General features: G+C 31.6%; 1 protein-coding gene across 1 annotated transcript; it reads right to left on the bottom strand.

Annotated features, from left to right (window-relative positions):
• Window positions 1-1,442: 1,442 nt before the first annotated feature.
• On the bottom strand, window positions 1,443-2,747 carry LOC138348902 (uncharacterized). Its single transcript, XM_069298499.1, has 2 exons — window positions 1,811-2,747; window positions 1,443-1,681 (listed from the first exon to the last, which is right to left on the bottom strand). The coding sequence occupies exons 1-2, from the start codon at window positions 2,745-2,747 to the stop codon at window positions 1,443-1,445; spliced, it is 1,176 nt and encodes a 391-aa protein (XP_069154600.1).
• Window positions 2,748-20,848: the final 18,101 nt, after the last annotated feature.

Raw genomic sequence — 20,848 nt, 5'->3', positions numbered from 1 at the left:
TTTACAAGGGGCATCCCGTGTCTTCGTATGAAATCGATATCCATTAATGAAATATCAAGTATATCTTCTTGCCACAAAGTTAGGCCCTTTAGCCAGCCATTTTAAATGATTGGACACTTCAATATTTTTAACTTTTTCACTAAACCAATCACCAAATTCTCTACTATGGACCTGTGCTTTTACCCATGCATTGCCTCTAGTACGATTATCAGTTAAGCTCTTATGTTCCCTGTAAGCATGTAATGTAATTTAATCAATGTGTATTTACAAATGAAATGAAATTTGAAATACATTATCATAACATCTAAATGAAGTTTAAAAACAAACGAGTATTTTATCTTACTTCATAAATGCCTCTACTTGTTCATATCCTGTATTGAACAAAGTATATCGATGTGCTTCAAACAACTCATGCTGCTCCATGTTAAAAATCTTGCCTTTCCTTATATTCTCACTTCCAATTGGATGACCTATCATAGGAAATAAATGTGAAACACCACCTTCTTCTGTTTGAATGTACTCATCATCCTCTATTTCACACCTACTTAATTTTGCCTTCACCGTATTAGGTATGTATATGGAAATAAAGTTCAAACAATCTACAGCTGAAAAACCTTCTACTATTGATCCTTCAGGATTTTTTCGATTACGAACAAGCCCCTTGAAGTCACACATAGTTATCTCTGTAGAATACATCCAACGCAAATGAGTTGGGCCTCCAAGCTTAATTTAATCTACTAGATGGATAGGTAAATGTGTCATTATATCAAAAAAGGATGGAGGAAAAATCTTTTCAAGCTCACATTCAATATCTATGATTTCTGCTTTCATCTTATCAAGATCGCTTCTTCTTATAACCTTGCTACATGTGGCTCTAAAAAAATTCCCCAATCTAATCAAGACCATAGCTACATTCTTGGGTAACACTTTTCTGACTGCAACCTGGAGCAAGTAATGCATTATGAAATGAGCATCGTGACTTTTGTATCCTGATACTTTCATCTCTTCAATTTGCACACGACTTGATATATTAGAAGCACACCCTTTTGGTAATTTGGCATCATTTAAGACGGTGCAAAATAACTTTTTCTCATCTAGTGTCATAGAGAAACAAGCTTTAGCTAGATGGATATTCCCTGTATCACAATCTTTTAGAGGTTGAAGATCTTTACGTATCCCCATTTCATACAAGTCATAGCGAGAATTTATATGATCTTTGGAATTTACAAGTATATCCAATAAAGTCCCAAGCACACTGTCACAAATATTCTTCTCTATGTGCATCACATCAAGGTTGTACCTCAATTTGTTTGTTGCCCAATATGGTAACTCAAAAAATATGGATTTTTTTTCCATGGACCATCAATCTTTCGTTTTCTTTTCTATTTGTTCTTTCCAAATACATTATTGAATTCACGAAGCTCTTCAAGAATTTGTGCACCTTATAATGGAGTAGGTGCAACTTTATGTTCCTCTTTACCGTTAAATGATCTTTTATCTCTTCTGAATGGATGATCAGGAGGTAAAAACGTCCGATGACCCAAGTAACATATCTTGCGACTATGTTTGAGATATTGGGAACAAGTATTATGGTTACAAGTGGGGCATGCCCATCTCCCCTTGGTGCTCCATCCAGAAAGCATTGCTAGAGCTGGAAAATCACTAATTGTCCACAATAAACCTGCATGCATTAGAAATGTTTGATTAGTTACAGCATCATATGTTTCAACTCCCACTTCCAATAGTTCCTTCAACTCCGCAATCAGTGGTTGCAATTATACATCTATATCATTTCCGGGAGACAATGGACCTGGTATAATCATTGACAACATAATATTCTCCGACATCATGCAAGTCCATGGAGATAAATTATAGTTCATCAACATAACTGGCCATGTGCTATGGGAAATGCTCATAGTTCTAAATGGATTGAAACCATCACTTGAAAGACCCAATCTAACATTACGAGCATCATTAGCAAAGTCAGGGTGCAATGAATCAAAATCCTTCCAAGCTTCACCATCTGCAGGATGTCTTAAATTTCCATCTTTAAGTCGTTCAGTATCATGCCATCTCATAGCTACAGATGTTTCAGAACACATGAATATCCTATGAAGCCTAGGTTTTAAAGGAAAGTACCTTAACACCTTCACTGGGATTTTCGTAACCTTATTATTTAAGTCATTACGAACATTCTTCCATCTTGAAGCTCCACACACAGAGCAATTATCTAACTTTGCATTGTCATTCCAAAATAATATGCAATCATTAGTGCAAGCATGTATTTTCTCATAATGAAGACCCAAATCTTTTATGACCTTTTTTGCCTTATAAAACGAGTCGGGTATCTTAGCAACTGGAAATGCCTCTCTTATCAAGTCTAACAAATCTGAAAAGGCCACATCAGTCAACTTGTGAATGCATTTAAACATGTATAGCCGGATGGTAAAACTGAACTTAGAAAAATTCTTACACCCTGGATACAACTCTTCTTTCCCTTCCTCCACTAATTTAAAAAATCTCTTTGCATCTTCATGTGGCCCCTCCCTCACTCCTTCATGTCTCTGATCATCTACTATATTTCTAAAAGTATCATGAAGTAATATATCAATGTCGTCATGCATGTTAGAAGTTTCTTCTTCATCGGTTGGATGGGGTGTATTTCTTGAGGAAAATCCTTCACCATGAAAAACCCATTTGGTGTATCCATGAACAAATCCATGGCAAATAAAATGATCCTCTACCATATTTTGGCAATGCCAATTACGATTAAAGCACTTCTTACAAGGACACAATATTTCATTTCCTTGGGAAGCTCGTTCAAATGCTTTATCAAGAAAATCATTAACTCCATCAATATATTCATTGGTGGATCTTCGGAGATTCATCCAACTTTTATCTCAAAAATTCATTGAATATTTATCCTACATGACATGTGCAAAACATTAAAGCCAATAAATTCATGCGTACAAATAATATCGGCAGAACTTAACAACTCGAACTTTTACATTAATCGAATCTCAAACCTTCACATCAATTCAACAACAAACAATTACAAAACTAATAGTAGAACCAAAAAATATTGAGAAGTTAAGTTATTAGCAGCTTCCACCATTTATTAAACTTTATACAAATGAATGACTAAAGGCACACGCAAACACATTTCAATGCAATAAGGGCAGACCTATATTAGAGTAAATAACATATATTATAGCAATAGACTGCAACAAGTAAACAAAATAACTATCAATACATTAGTTTTGATTCTAGCAAAACAGTTCATGTATTCGTAAAACAATAAAAAAGTTGATTGTTCACATGGAAAAAGTAGTTCGGACAAACCATAACAACTCATATTCTCTTTATAAAAAAAACACAAGGGATTTAGCTGGTCAATCTAACAACTAGCTACCATATAGCAGAAAATTTTTATTACTTTCAATTTCTTACCAATCAGCCTTCTCGGGTTCCAAACGAACTACTTCAAAAATCCTGAAGTGTTACCTTTGGGTCTGTATCAGCCAAGCCTACAAATAACATAATCACACAATATTATTAGGAAACCAAGCCAAAGAGAGGAAAAAATATAAGAGATATAAGTCCAAGATAAGTAGCTTAGCTTAGAAAACTCCATCAAAAAATTCCTTTTTTTAAATCACACATACAAAAAAAACAGTGGCACAAAGTTGTTATTCAATATTTAATTACCCGAAGAAAGTGATGATTTTACGCTATTTGGAGTCTGCTCCAATAATTATGTGCAAGGTGATGCACCTTATATGGTTTGAGTTTGTTACTTTACTACTTCAATCCATGATACCTGTGTGTGTATGTGTGTTTTATGTAACTTGAGGGAGTTGGGGTTTTAGTTAACTGCTAGATTTTGTCTGTTTGCAGCTCAGCTGGTTTATGAATTCATAAAGCGAGTTATAGGGATCAATCACTGACTTTTAAATGGAAGACATATGCATATGGATTTCAGTTATCTTGTTGAAGATATATGTGTATGTGAATATGACAACTTCAAGTTTCTGCATAGAGTACGCATCTTATCTGTTAATGTCTATGGTGGTATGTTCAAAGTTCTGAAAACATAGCAGAGTGTTAGATTCTGAGGTCCACCAATGTGTCTTCGTTACAATATCATGAGTAGCAACTCCTTGTGTTTTCAATCATTATTCGTAGGTTAGTAATTCTGTTGGTGTCAATGTAGCAGAACAAGTTAACAGTTTTACCAGAAGAAAGTATCTTCTCATACCATACTATAGAAATCCACTCAATACCACATACAGTAATTTTACTAAAGGAGAAAAAACAAAATTCTATACTCTTATGCATTAAGAATATGCAATCATTCTATATATGGTGTAATAGGGGTCAGCAAAAGTATGCCAGCCTCACAAATGAAGACACCAATAAATTCATGCGTACAAATAATATCGGCAGAACTTAACAACTTGAACTTTTAGATTAATCGAATCTCAAACCTTCACATCAATTCAACAACAAACAATTACAACACTAATAGAGAACCAAAAAATATTGAGAAGTTAAGTTATTAGCAGCTTCCACCATTTAATAATCTTTATACAAATGAATGACTAAAGGCACACGCAAACACATTTCAATGCAATAAGGGCAGACCTAGATTAGAGTAAATAACATACATTATAGCAATAGACTGCAACAAGTAAACAAAATAACTATCAATACATTAGTTTTGATTCTAGCAAAACAGTTCATGTATTCGTAAAACAATAACAAAGTTGATTGTTCACATGGAAAAAGTAGTTCGGACAAACCATAACAACTCATATTCTCTTTATAAAAAAAATACAAGGGAGTTAGCTGGTCAATCTAAAAACTAGCTACCATATAGCAGAAAATTTTTATTACTTTCAATTTCTTACCAATCAGCCTTCTCGGGTTCCAAACGAACTACTTCAAAAATCCTTAAGTGTTACCTTTGGGTCTGTATCAGCCAAGCCTGTAAATAACATAATCACACAATATTATTAGGAAACCAAGCCAAAGAGAGGAAAAAATATAAGAGATATAAGTCCAAGATAAGTAGCTTAGCTTAGAAAACTCCATCAAAAAATTCCTTTTTTAAATCACACATACAAAAAAAACAGTGGGACAAAGACAAGGACTATATTTTTATGCCAAGAGCAGTATCACCTGATTGAATTATTTCTTTGTTTAATGAAACTGAGGAATCTTTTGCAGATGACTACAACAGATGCAATTGAGGATGTAAGGAGAGAAGTCAAAATATTGCGTGCTTTAACAGGACATAGGAATCTGGTTCAATTCTATGATGCCTATGAGGACAAGGAAAATGTTTATATAGTCATGGAGTAAGTTGAAATTGTCAACCTTAATGTTTCTTTTCATTATGGATACCTAGGATCCTGCCCAACTAATTTGGTGATTAAAAGATCATTCATGAATTATTTGGTAACATAATATCACATGATGAATTCTGACAACCCAATTACATTTTTTCGTAAGCCCCTGTAAAGTATTGAGAGAGTTAAATCAGCTCAACCAAATGAAAATGCTTACGGAGGTTTGTGTCTCGGACAGACCACTGAAGAAATTAGTTATGATCTACATGTTTTCATACGGTATCTAATAGAAATTTCCAGGGTTTCATCTAATCCCACCATATATGTGAACAAATGTAGTGTCATTTCTTTCTTACGTCACTCTATGTTTCGTATGCTTGGTTTCCAAGCTCATTATATTGACAGTTGTTCTTCTGTTCTATTCAGAATTTTCTTTTCGTTTCTAAAAATGAGAACTCTCCTTTAAAAGCCATTCACTTGGTCTCTCTGATTATGTAACACCAGGTAAATGTTAATGCATACAACATTTATCAATTCTTATTTTGTGCTTGTAGCATGCCATAGTTTGATTAACAGAAATATTTGCAGATGAAAGGCTTAATGATATTGTCAGAAGTGCAATATGTGTCACAGTTTATGCTGGCAGTGACTCATAAGGGAAGATAACATTCAATCGAACAAGCAAAAGACATAGACAATTTCAGAATCCGAATGTATTTCAAAGTAAGACGACAATGATACTCAAGTTTAAACATCTCTTAATAATCAAAAACAAAATTGAAGATAACTAAGCCTTAATCCGAAACAAGTTGAGATCAGCAATATGAACACCAAAAAACAGAGGAGAGAACACAGGGTCACACAACTACCATATTTACATCAAGGTTTGTAGTCACTAAAAGGACAAGAAAGTTTTTCAAAAACGAATTAGCTTAAGCAATATCAGTCAACAAAAAGTGAAACAAATACCAGTAGGAAATAATTTTGGAGTAATTTTTGTCCAGATTCACATCAAATGGGGAATATTAAGGAAGAATTCATTTGAAACAAAAAAAATCCAGAGAGAAATACTTATAGATCCACAAACTTGGAGCACTAGATTTCGACTCTCTTATATATCACAGAATCAAACAGGGGAAGTTTATACACTAACTATATTGGAGCAAATAACATAGATTTAAGACTAACCCATACATTATTCTTTAAGATTTTTCGAAATTACTTCAATGGGGACTTAGAAATCATGAACTAGCATAGAAAACTTAAGCATTATTAACCTTTAAGATGAATTTGTAGTCGAACCTCAAAAGCATCTCCAAAAAGAACGAGCTGGTTGTTTTCCTCGACGAGCTTCAGCAATAGCTTCACCACCGAGCTTCACCAACGAGCTTTAGCAACGAGCTTCAGCAATAGATTCACCTACGAGCTTCACCAACAACTTCACCAACAGCTCTTCACCAACGAGCTTCACCAACAGCTTCACCAACAATCTTCACTAACGAGCTCCACCAACAGCTTCACCAACAAATTTCATTTTTCTCACCAAAATCTTCAGAATTCCTTTCACATGCAGCTTCACCCGAAAATGGCTCTCTCACGTTGTCTGAAAAAATAAGGGTTTCTGAAAACAATTTCTTCTTTTTCTTTTACATTTTTTAAAAAGTTAATTTATCAGAATTAGTTTTTTAGGAGGGACTAATGTATCTTTGCCAAATTATATTGGAGGGAAGTATATTTTTTTAGGAGGGAAAATTATTTAGGGCTAAAAAATCAGAATTATTTTTCTAAAAAACTGTTGCCATAGATTTTATCAATAGCGACGGTTTTGAAAATTGTTGCTATACACACTCTATAGGGACAGTTATAGGGATTACACAACAGTTTATTTTAAGAATTGTTCTATTAGATTCAAGGATATTTGGCCACGGTTTTAACCGTTGTAATAGGTGAGCTATTGCTACGATTGTATAACCGTTGCTAAATAAGCATTGCAGTAAGTCAAATTTCTAGCAGTGCACTTAGGCCAAGTTGAATGTTTAAATCATTTAAAAAATCCAATTATCTTATTATTCAGTTTAGTTCATTCCTTTGATGATTATCGTATTGAGTGTTTTCTCCTGCTGAGTTATGTAAGTCATCTCAAGGGTCTACTCAATGCCAGTAATGGTTATTGATTGTCGACCATGTCCAGGGTGTAGGCTCGGGCGTGACACAAATGATTTGAAATAAAATTAAAAAAAAATGAAAAAATATATATAGTTTGCAAGTTTTGTCCCTCTTTTTATGATATTTAAAAAATATATGTGTTTAATATAATTGTTTAGATAATAAATGTATTTTATGAATATTCAAAAATCATCTTAAAATATTTTATATTTTAAGTACTTTATTAGTGATGGTTGTATTTATGAATTAATAATTTATGTAATTTAAAATGCTTTTAAGTTATTTTCAAAGAAATCTTATCAATATAAATAATAAATATATATATATTTACAATCCCGTTATATTATAAATATTTGGAAAATCATTACAAAGAATTTTACATTTTAGTTAACTATTTTGTTATTTACTATAAGCTATATTTATAATTTTGAGTTATTAGTTTATAATCTTGTTATTTGTTTTATTTTTGTTACGATTAAGAAGCTCGTTAGTTGATTATACTAATTCATTTTACTTAATTTTTAGCCAATTTTCTTACTTAAATTCATATTGGCTATATTTCTTGATTTCAATTGGCTTTAATTGAAATTCAAATGGTCATTTTACCTTTTATTCTATCCCCCACATTGACTCAATTTTGAAACCAAAATTTTGGGCTTTTTACACAATTATCCATCGGTCCAAAGACCCAAACATACATATTCTCATCCCTATTCCAATTTCATGATTGCCCGGCCCAAACACATTCCAATAGAACAACAATCTGCAGTTGCGTATAAGACCAATATGTGACTCTGCGTCTTCTTCTCCTTTATGCGACAGTCAAAAGTAAAATCCAGCGAGCAAATTATTCTACAAACCCATAATCACATGCGAAGAAACCACTACCCTCATCAAACTACCCTGCAGAACCCATAACCCAAGCAACCTAACCGATCAAATCATTGTTCCATTTTCCCCTTTTTTGAGAGATCTTCAAATCTCTTTCACTGTTCTCCTTGGAAAGGGGGAAAGAAACTCAAAATTTCTCCAATGGATTTCCCCCCAAAACCAGATCTTCTTCCCTATATATAGCCCTCCACCCTCAGTGATATAGACAGAGGATTTGAAATTGGATTTTGACGGCTTTTGAGTTTGATATTTGAAGCAATAATTGTTTTACACTTGACATTCTAAAACGATTCTCTAATGTTAAATTATGAGAAATTCGTCACTTAGATTCTGCTTGGGGATTCTTAGTTTGTTATTTGTATTTGAATTGAGGTGTGGAAATCGCTACTTTCAAACTCGTCGCCCCAATGGCTTTGCCGAAAAAGGTATACTTCTTCATCTTATTTATGTTCTTTACTATTTTGACCGTAATTTGATGTTTGGTATAGCTGATTGAATTTTATACCTCTTTTGCTGGTTTAATTCTTGATCTTCTATTATTAGTACGAGAATTTTTCCAGTCTTTGTTTTTCTTTTAATTAGTTCCAAATAGGAAATGAATTTCTCGTTCACATTGAGCTAATAGCCTTTTGTTTCCAAGCATGACAATATATATTAAATTTTGGAAATTTTGTATCATGTTATTACTACTGTTATTGTGTTGATTCTCATAGGCTTGTGGTGATCTGTTTTGTTTCTTTTTTTTTGAACTGCTTTATTTACTTTATTCCTACCTTGCTTATCATGACGCCACTATAGACTTGGTTTAAATGCTTTTTATATTAAAATCTGATTAGAGAGTGATAAATTTGCTATGGTACTAATGTTTTTTACTTTGATTATCTTGTTGCCTTACGTTTATGATATTGTTTTTGCATGAAATGTCACATCTCGACTTAGATCCATGGGTTGTATACTATATTATTGATGCTTGATAATATGATTTTATCATTCGAGATAGACATCTGAAGGTAACCTTTCGGGATCCTACGTTAAATCTAATTCTTTAGTCGTCATTTTGGTGCTCACTCTGATTAAATATTGAAATCAATCTGTGATAGTTTCCAAATCTACTAAATATGTTTTATTCCTCTGTTAATTACTACATAGTTCTAAAGTGTTGATTATTGTGTAAATGGTCCTTATGTCGTGATCGGTCGTTATGAAGATATCCTTTGATTGACTTTCATATTCATTATGAGAAGTATATATTGGTTATGAAATTTTCTCAATTCTTAAATGCTTTAAGATATAATTTTACTTGACTTATGATTAATTCTAAAATGTCAAGATAGTAGCTCTTTGATAGTAATGTGTTTGTTGGTTAAATTGTGGTGGTAGACAAATTGTTGAAATAATTATCCTTAAACCTTATAACCTAATTTATTAAGGAATTTTCTCATTTACTTAGCTCTACTCGAGTCTCTTGGACTCCTCCTTTCACATTTTTTCCATCGAGTCAGCTCCCTCCCTATATATTCAAATCTTGTTACGAGCTCCAACATGTTGCTGGAAATTAGTTCAAAAGACCAATGAATGGGTTGTATAAATGTTATATACAATGTTTATACACTGATATACAATTCAAGGTGCTGAAATATAGCTCCAAACTGTGGATATACAAGTCGAAGACAAAAATACAAGTCTCACTATTTAAAAAAAGTGTTATATACACTGATGTACTGATAGTATACGATTTGTATACAAAAATAAGAAATGGGTCAACAGCCCCAAAAAAATCAGGCAACTTTATATGAAAGTCGGATCGAAGCCCATCTGATATTTGCGCAGCCTTTATAATAGTGTAAGACAGATAAATGGGGCCAAAGCCCAAGATCGGAAAGGCCCAAATCTTCCTCGCTCACTCTCTCTATTTGAGTTTATTAATTTGTCTTACCTTACTAATTTATTTTCAATTAACTTTACGGTTATCTTAATTAAATTTCCCAAAAGATGAAAGATGTCCTTTTATGTTGGTACATTTTAACTCCTTTTTTTATCAACATACATTAATTTAACATCTTTAGTAAAAAAAAAATTAATTAATTATAAATAGTTTCATGATTGAATTAACTAATTTAGTTCGAATTATCATTTAAAATAATTCTAGTTAATCTAGTTTTATTAAATTCTTAATCATTTCAATTAATTCAATTATTTTAATTAATAACTTCTTTTCTTAAAAATTAAGTATTCCTTGTTTATCGATTTTCTCAAGTTAAGTCATTTTCCTAAATATAGTCAAAATAGTTATCTAAGTCATAGGATAACCGCAAATTAGCGGACGCTTTAAATGCCTTATTAATCTTTTTGAAGTATAAATAAGAACCTCTTTCTCATTTTTTAAATATTTAAGACTTAATTTGTTAGATTTTTTTTAAATTAAGTTTTCTTAATTTCTTTAAAAAATTAACTGTCGACTCCTTTCTAAGTATTTTTCTCAAATTGTATTATACTTGAAATATTTCAAAAAGTGATTTTTCAAAGATATTAAAATTACGGCATAACATATATATATATATATATATATATATATATATATATATATATACATACATAATTCTTTGCAAAGTTAATAGGTATTCATGCCCTCATGTTAGCATGTTGCTCAGCCATTCAATGACTCTTGTTCTTATTCCTTTTTAGAAAAAAATAAAAATTATAACAACTTTGTCTCATTAACAAAAATTAAAATATTATTTTTTGGAAATTTCTTTGATAAATTCATCCTTAAAGACTTGATAATTATAAAAAAATATAATGTGAAAAATGGTCAAATATAAAATACAATTAGAATTTTTATCATAAAATTATTGATTACTAATCTAGTTTGGTCAACAATAACATTTCTCAGGTCAATAATTTTTAAATTATCCAAATATTCTCTCACACTAAGAACAAGCTGTTACAATTGAAGTGAAGTTAAACTAAGATTAAGATGATCATTTTCTTTTATTCGTCTTCTCCAACATCATTTAATTTTTTGTTTTTTCTTACTATTAGAGAACTTTTTTGTATTGTGTGCCTTCTTTTTCTTCTTTATCTCGTTTGTATCAAATTTTGATTATTCCTTCGAAGTTCTTTCTTCTCCTCTTGTTTGTATCACTCAATGGAATTCGAAGGGATTTAGATAGCTTCGATCGGTTCAAGTGCTCCGATTATTTTTAACGATGAAGCCAATTCAGTTTCAGCTATTTTCAATGATAACATTAGGTGGAAGCGGCGATAACATTAGGTGGAAGCTAGTTGACTGATCATGCTCACTTTTTCGTTCAAAACAACAAAAATTTCAGGGAGAGTAGGATGTGGGTGAGGGTTATGTTGTTTAAGGATGGAATGTGGGTGGATTTTGAGGAAAATGCCATGGATGTGATGGTTTCAGATTTTGTGAGTGGCAAGGCTATCATCGAAATGGAAATGGAAGGGTGTAATTTGATTTTTTAACTTTTGTGAAATCATAGAAATCAATTTGGAAAGTGGGAACGAAGTTGCCCATTGCATGGATTGATGTTGATTGTAAGCATTTTTAATCTAAGGTCTTCACTAAGGGTTCAGAAAAGTTTGATAAAAATGAGGTAAATGTTGATGAAAAGTTAGTATTAAACTTGAGATAAGAATAATAGAGAGGAACTCTGTATCATAAAAATTTATTTACCTACTTTTCCTTCATTTGAATAATTTGTATTAGAAGTTAACATCAAAATAATTATCTTGAAACCAGATTCACCACCTGTATATAGTAAATTCTTGAATAACAAAAGTTAAAAAGGGGAAATCCTAACATACCAGATAGGAGATATACAAACTTTGGAACTCTAGGTTATTTGGTCGGGGAGTGAACTCTATAGATTTATTAGAATCACTGCACTATGAGCATGAGTACCACCAGTATATCGAATTGTATTTGCACTTGATTGTTCCATTTCTCTAGTGACATTTATAAGTAATTGAAAGGAATGAATAACGAAAATGAGCAATTCTTACATGACATATGAAAATTAAACTTATAGTTGACTATAAACAAGAGTAAAATGTAGGTGTTCATGTTGCTACACCATACTAGACACAATTTTAAATTGATTAAGTCATCAACTACAGTATCAAAATTCACACCTGACGAAAATATCTATTGAGATCCTAACTAAACCTTCTCGATCTTTCCTAATATAACTCGACATAACATGATATGATTTTCATCATTTAAATCTATCTCGCACATCATTTCACTACACACATAACTAATAACAAGTACCAAAAGGGGAAAGACGTGTTAGGAAAGAGGATGGGGGAAGTGAGGAAAACAAAGTGGTGATCAAAGTAGGTAGTCATTTAGAAATGTGATAGATGAGTGTGTTGTCTTTGTGCTTACTACATTTCTTCCACCAAAGTTCCCTAGGATAGGGTCGTTAGGGAATGAGGAGGAACACTATCGAAAGATTTCCTAGGCCACTTTGGTTGAAGCAATTCAGTAGGTACAGAGACAACACACTGATCTATCACATTCTTAGATGAAATTCGTGCTTGCCTTACCACTTTGTTTTCCTCACTTTCCGTCTTCCTCATTCCTAACTCGTTTGTTCCTTTTTGTTACTTGTTATTGATTGTGTGTTTAGTTAAATAATGTGCAAGATAGATGAAAATGATGAACATCGTATCATGTTATATCGAGTTATATAGGGAAAGCATGAGAAGGTTTAGTTAGGATTTCAACAATTGTTTCCGTCAAGTGCGAATTTTGATACTGGAGTTGATGACTTAATCAATCAAAAGTTGCATGTGGTATAGCAATATGAACACCCAAAATCTACCCTTATTTATAGTCAATTATAAATCTAATTTTCATATGTCAGGTAAGTTTGCTCCTTTCCGTCATTCATTCCTTTCAATTACTTTTAAATGTCACAAGGGAAAGAAACAATCAAGTGCAAATAGAGGTCGATTGAATGGTGGTGTTCATGCTCATTGTGTATTGATTCAGATAAAGCTATAGAGTTCACTCCCTCCACCAAAACAGGTGGAGTTCCAAACTTTTTATAGCTCCAATCATTTAAATTTTGATTTCCCTTTTTAACTTTGATTATTAAAGGATTTACTACATATAGGTGATGAATATGATTTCAAGACCATTATTTTTATCTCGATTTCTAATACAATCTTTTCACACAAAGGCAAAGTAGGGAAAAAATATCATGACACAGTTACAATCTGTTGGTGGTGGTGATGACTTGTTGAAGTCTATTTTTCGGGAAGTCCATGGCTGATATGGGGTTCTTTTAGTGTCTGATTTTGTTCGGATGAAAGTTGATGTTTTATCATTGATAAGTTCAACTTGTATAAAAGAAGTTATTGTAGTGATATTATTAAAGGCTCAAGATATTTGGTGTCTTTTAATAAAGTAAAACATGTTCAAACAACTACTTCTTTAGCATGTGAAATTTTATTTGGGAATCGTCTACCTGTAATGTGCATATACTGTCTTCTTTAAGTGGGGAGGCTTGAGTATAGCTTTACAGTAATATTACAACTTTTTTCCTGTCTTCATTCTTCATGTTCATTCGATATTATGTTGACCTTCCCGTGTTTGGATTTTAACCTTTTTATTTTTATTTCATATATATCTCTCTATAAAAATTGGGAGACTTCAAACATATTTCTCTGCTTTTAAGAAAGAGAATCGCGATGCTTATCCCCAATTTATGTTGGTCGTTGATATTTAATGTTCTTCGAATGGTTTTTTAATCAGGGTCTTGCTTTACTCATACATGATGCTAATACGTAGTGTTGCATGTGAGTATTTTCTTTTTTGTTTTTGAAACACTCTATGTTAGTGAAGCTTTAAGCATGTATTCTAGGGATGTTTTTGCTTTTGAGTTGTGACTAGGATGGTAGACTATGTTAACAATTACACCCTTCAATAATGTGACTTATTTTTAGTTTTTTCTAAAAGAATGCTACCTCTTTAAATTTGAGAATAATTTATGTGTAAGTTTTTATTTTTTCTTTGATTGCAATCTTTTACAGCCACACATCCTTCAATTGTTTTGTACCTACAAATATGTTATGGCGTGTCTAATAACACATGTTTCAAAAGTTACCTTATTCTTAACCATTTTTTTCTATTATGATTATTTACTTTGTATCTTTCTACTCATTTGGCATGAATAATGATGTCCACCCTTTTGTATGCAATAATAACTTGATTCTTCTTTGACTCGAACGACCTATTAAACTCTCAACCCAAGAGTCAATGGTTTGCCAAACGGCATATATATCTTTTAAATTTAAATACATAAGTATGATTGTCTATTTAGGTCATGGACCATTTTTAGACTCAAGGTGGTCTTTTAATGGGCCCAACAAGTCTTGAGTGTTGGATCACCTAAGTCATGGGTGTTGGGTCTTCTTAGGAAAATTGACTAAATTAAGGGATTTAATTTAACTCTACGCTAGTTGACGAAGAGTGGGGTTTATTTGAAGTGGACTGGTCACTAAAGTAGACAACATGGATTGGAGTAGTTAGCGACCATTACCATCCAGTGACCAACTACATTCACCGAGGTACAAGAGAAAGAGTTTGGTTAACTTTCGACTCAAGCCCATATAATCTTCCTTTAAGTGAAAAATAAAAAAATTCATTTGACAGAGTAAATGATGTGCATGCAATGACAGCTAATATCACAATTTAAACAAATAATACATTTATGAGGCATAATAATTCAACAAGTATTAACAAATAGTCAAAAAGATTTTATTCATTATGGTTAGAACTAATTAAATCCCTATCAAAGTCGTCATTTCTAATAAGTAAAAAAAAAATATTTTCAAAAATTTATTTAACTTTTTAAAGAATAATCAATTTTAAAAGAGAGTCGCAACTTAATTGTTTTTAAGAAATTAAGAGAAACATAATAGTTCTCAAAAGATTCAAAGAGACAAAATCATTTGAGGAAACCAAAGGGGCTTGGCATTCAATTTACACTTCAAGAAAGTGTTAAGACACTTGAAGTGTCTGCTTACACGTGGTTGACCTACGACTTGACCAAAACATTTTGACGAACTCTAAAAAAATACTTAAAGTATATTATGACAAATAAAAATCACTTGAAAATAAAATAACGTAAAGCACTTAAAAAAAATTTCAATTTAAAAAAAATGTAAAATCTAATTACAAAATGATCGAGTAAAGAGATAGTTAGATCATTTAAATTATATTAAAGATGGGTAATCTTCAATGGAATTTTATGAAGATAATTAAGATAAGAGTTAGAGTTAAAATAAAATAAATATAATTATGATCATATAATAAAGAGAGGGAAGAAGAATTGGGAGCTTTTGGGCCTACTTGTGCACAAAAACATTGGGCCCAAAAACTACTGATTTCTAGGCTTTGACCCAATTTTAATTTTTGTGCACCGATCATATACTATCCATATAACATTGTGTATAAGTCAGTCTTTAACTCATGAGACCTCAAAATTAGCTTCAGCCCTACGTTCAATTTCCGATTTTTTAAATGATGAAGTTGACTTGATAATGGATCTATAACTCAACGAAATGGAAGAATTAGGTTCCATTAGACTCAACCAATATCACATGTAAACAAAGTAAAAGAAAAGAACTAATAGAATAAATGGGACATAACATTCAAGTCTATGAGCAAGCAATTTATTACTACCAGTCAATAAGGGAAGATGAAAATAGAAGCTTAACTTACTCTTAAAAAAGGATAGCAACACATGTAAATAATATATCAATTAATCTAACCACTACCAAGAAAAGACGATCTATTTCTTTGTTATGCAATAAAACACAATCCATTAGATGTAACGGAAGATGCACATCAACCATAACTTAAAGCTTTTGAAACATGAGAAAATAAGGACAATAAATGGCGAAGATGCACCCTCACATATTATAAAGGAATTTAGATTAAATGGTACACTAAAAAGGCTAAAAATTAATTTGAATTTAAGCACAAATATTTAATTCAAACATCAAACACAAATGAAAAAGAAGAAAACTTGCTCACAAGCTACTAAACTTACACTTGAACGGATCAAATGTTCACAAAGCTAGACCCGTCAGATGTATATAAAAAGAAATAAAACTAAACTTGAGCATAAATAAAGTGATATATGAATACTCAAATTAAGACTCTAATGACTACATGCAGATATGAAACCTCAATAAAGAATCTGATCGCAAAAGAATGTGACAAAGTAACGACAAAAGAATCAATTCAACCAAAAAGAATTCTTAGGAACAAGAGTTAACAGAAAAAACAGAGAAAATAAAGAACCAAGCATATAAATAGATATTTACAACTTCCAGGTTTATACTCAAGTTGCTACAAATTTCAATAAACTTAAGAGGCTATCCACAAAAGATTTAGATAATAATAGTATTAACGAGAGAATTTAACCAAGCATTAACTAAAGACTAAAGATTTAACTAAAAATGAGAGTATGATAGGAGAAAGTAAGGAAGACCAAATAAAATGTACCTCAAAACATAGTACTCTAGAAGCGAACAATGGATACAACATTCTTAATTTTAAATTCATACTAAAAGGCACGACAAGACATAAATCAACACATGAAATTTCAAAGAAAACAGTCGACTGATAAAAACAAAACAACAAACAAGATTTGCTGATTGTATTGAATGTTTAAAGGAATATGATTAAATCTTTCGTGGAAAATTAAGTTGAGTTGTGTATTTTAAAGGGTTGGCTTTGGATGGATATTGGATTGGGTGAGAATTGTTGGGTTATTGAGGCAAACAGGTCTTGAAAAAGATGCAAAGTATGTAGATAATTTGACTTAAGAAAAATAATCATGTGAATTGCTATTTCGATCAAACTGAGGCAATTAGTTGAATTCGGTCAAAATAAGCTAAAAATGAATGGTTATTAATCAAATAATGAGATTCTTAATCTTAACAATAAATCAATTAACATATTGATAATATATAGACCATAACTTAAACTAAACTAATAAGCCAAATACTTAATTAAACAAAATCCTTTTGAGACGATTTTCGAATATTCATAAAAATACTCTAATTACATACACAAATATATATAACATACATATTGCTTAAAAATTATAATTAAAAAAAGGGACAAATTTATTCAAGCTAGCATACAATCTATTTGAATTTTATAAAACTAATTATTTTAAATTGTTTGAAATTGATAAATCTTGATGATTAATTTATATCGTGGAGCGACAAAATTGGGCGTCAACATAGTCCGTAGGAAATAAGGACCGTAGATCATAACCGTAGGATCAATCCAACAATTATTTTAAGAATATTTGATTATTTTCCTATGTGCTTAAAACCTAAGTTATATCGTTTTACTCTAATCCCTAGCCTTATATAAGTTTTTCAAGTCCTAAAACTACCCACCCTAACTTTATTCCCCTAAATTTCCAAATTCTCTTCTATGTTTTCTCCAAAATCTTCTCTTTAGACGAAGGAAGAAGAAACGAGGGTTTTTCAAGTTCAAGTCTCCTTTCTTCATCACTGCTTAGGTCTTCAATTAAGGTATCTAGGGAGTCTATCAAGGGTGTAACACCTTGTGCATCGAGAAAGGATAAAGAAAGATAACAACCAAGTCCATGAACCAAAAATGGACCATGGAACCATTTAGGAAGCCCTAAATTAGTCGTTTAGGGGTCCACAACATTTTTAGTGGAGGTATCCCAACCATCTAGGGCTTCCAGGATTTGAGTCACCTGGATAGGACCCTAGATGCACCATAGTGAGTTGTATGACCCGTTTAGGGTTCTTCACTGTCACTCATCAATTTTAAAGTTTATATAAATCCTTAAAATATGGGAATGATTTTCGATATGAATTAAGGTCACAAAAATCCCATAGAACGAAGTTGAGTTGAAAGCATTCTAATCAATTAAGTTTCAATATGAAATTTTATTTGGGTCAAATTCAAATTACCATATCTCTCGGTACATTATGAATTAGATGGTCCATGACCTATCAAATTAAAGTACTACGATTCCTCTTTTCAACTTCACAAAGTTTACTCCATTTATAGTTTGGAGTAAAATGATCATTTTAATAAGACCCTATCAGACAGTCAAAGTTTCACAACTTACTATACTACCAATGAATTTTTTGCCGGATTGTGGGGCCTTGAAAAGTCCGTGAAGCTTTCCTTTAATCGAACTTCATCATTTTTTTGAGTTAGGGTCATTTAGTTCTTTTCCCTATGTGTTTGGTTACTTAAGCTATGTTATTTAAGTTCTTATTTTAACCCTAAACCATGATGTTTTATATCTAGTTAAGGGATTAGAAGGTTTTAATCAGTTCATTTACGTTCATTAATGTTTCAAGTATTTAGAGTAAGGTTTTAAGAGGAGATTAAGCTAGGAATTATAAAATTTCTTTAAATTTCGACGATTTTTGCCCAAAAAATTGTAAATAGATTGTAGGAACTCTAGTCGTTATCCGTTCTTTGTTAAATTAATAGTACGAATAATAAGATTTACTTAGCATGATCGTTCACACTTATGTTAATAAACAATTTAGTTATAAAAGCATCTTATGTAGATAAACTATTCAAGCATTGAAAATGGTTGAGTGAAAGTGCAAGACTAAGTGTATATGTGTAACTAAAAGTATTTATAATTCAATGGTAAAAAAAATCCCTTGTAGGACACAATCTTGGTGTTTTAATAACGAATTTTGCGTCTTATGTAGTTTCATTTTCTTCCAATCTTCGTTATAGTTTATAGATTCCCTACAACATTATAAATTAGAATTTATATATAAGTACCTAATAGTTGTTCCCATTGTAAAGTTCAAAACTTTTCCCATATTTCCTATGTATTTCATCAAACCTTATTATTGTTCTTGCATGCTACCACATTACACCATTTAAAGCTGTATCTTAAGAATATCAACAATATGATTGTTGATGATATGATGCAATGTTGTGCTACATATTTCTCATATGAGTTATTTATTTGATTTTGATTTTATTGTTGTACTGCTTAACTTGAGAGAGAGAGAGAGAGAGAGAGAAGGACGTAAGATACAATTAAGATCAAATAGAGTAGGATCATAAGCCTAGGAATGGGAAACATATCTTGTGTCTAGGATATACACATACCTTGTAATTAACGTAGTAATAAGAGATATAGGCGTGAGACAAACAAAAATATGTGATTAGATATTTGGGAGAATCATAGTCATAATATTCACCCCATAAATTACTAACTTGATAAATATTGCAAGATTAAAGAAGGTCGATGAGCAACATGATTACTTGATATATCATAACACTAATAGAAGGTGCTCCCCTTGTGTTTAAAAGAACTCTCAACCTTTTAAAAAATATATCAGTTATAAGAAGTTCATAACTCTTTCAACAAAACACTGCTGAGTTTTATTATACCTCTATAATCATAAGTCTCAACGAGTCCAACACCTGATCATTGATACTCACTATAATGCATGTGTGATCACGTACACTCACATGTATATTGGATTGAACAAGCGTCATAGTCAAAGAATTATCATAGTTGAGACACTTTGTTCGCCAAAGAAGTTGCACCATGAAAAGGACTCTGTAACAGGATGAATATGTTTGCTCAAAAATCATATCCATTTCTGAAGGATAAACTTGAGATATTTGCAAAATACTATATGAACATATGATAACTCTAAAAAAAGGAGTTACTTTTTCACATACTCAGAATTAGCAGCGAAAATTTCATAGTACAATAATTTTTGCAACAACAACTTACTAGTAAAAAAGGAAACATTTCAACATCAAACACAAGACACACAATTGTTATTCCTAGAACAAAAGAGTACTCTTTTAAGAGTTTCCAACAAATGATGATTCCATCACCTATAGGGACATGGGAAATCTGAACACGAGTATTCGAAGCAAAAAATTTATTAGATTCAATGATGTGTTGCCTATTTGGCTTGATTGTTTCCTTAACACACTCCTCTGACATAGCAACTGTCCCAAACCATAGTGTATTGTCATATACTATAATACCTCCCACTTTCACCAATTCTAACATTCTCTCATGGTACTTTTGATAGCTAACTCTTTCTGCGTCGATGAAAGCAAAATAAAAAATTCCTCTATTGTCATTCTGCAATAGAATAAGTAGTTTCATTTAATCAAGTAATTGGATACAAAAGATTTAAAGTAACTTTAATTTTACTTACCTCATTCAAGTGTTCATCAAGGGCTGATAATGCCGAGGACTGAATAAAATTAATTTTATGCTCAATGTTAGCCTTTTTAATAATTGGCAATTCCATCTCGTATGCATCTCGATCAAGGTCTATAGCTATAATCTGCATAATATTCGCACACATAGATCAATGATGTTCTACACATGAATTTGAGAATA

The sequence above is a fragment of the Solanum lycopersicum genome, chromosome 5, assembly GCF_036512215.1.
Source record: "Solanum lycopersicum chromosome 5, SLM_r2.1".
NCBI classification, from domain to species: Eukaryota; Viridiplantae; Streptophyta; class Magnoliopsida; order Solanales; family Solanaceae; genus Solanum; species Solanum lycopersicum.
The sequence above is the reverse complement of the archived record's forward strand: the minus strand, read 5'-3'. Positions and strand labels throughout refer to the sequence as shown.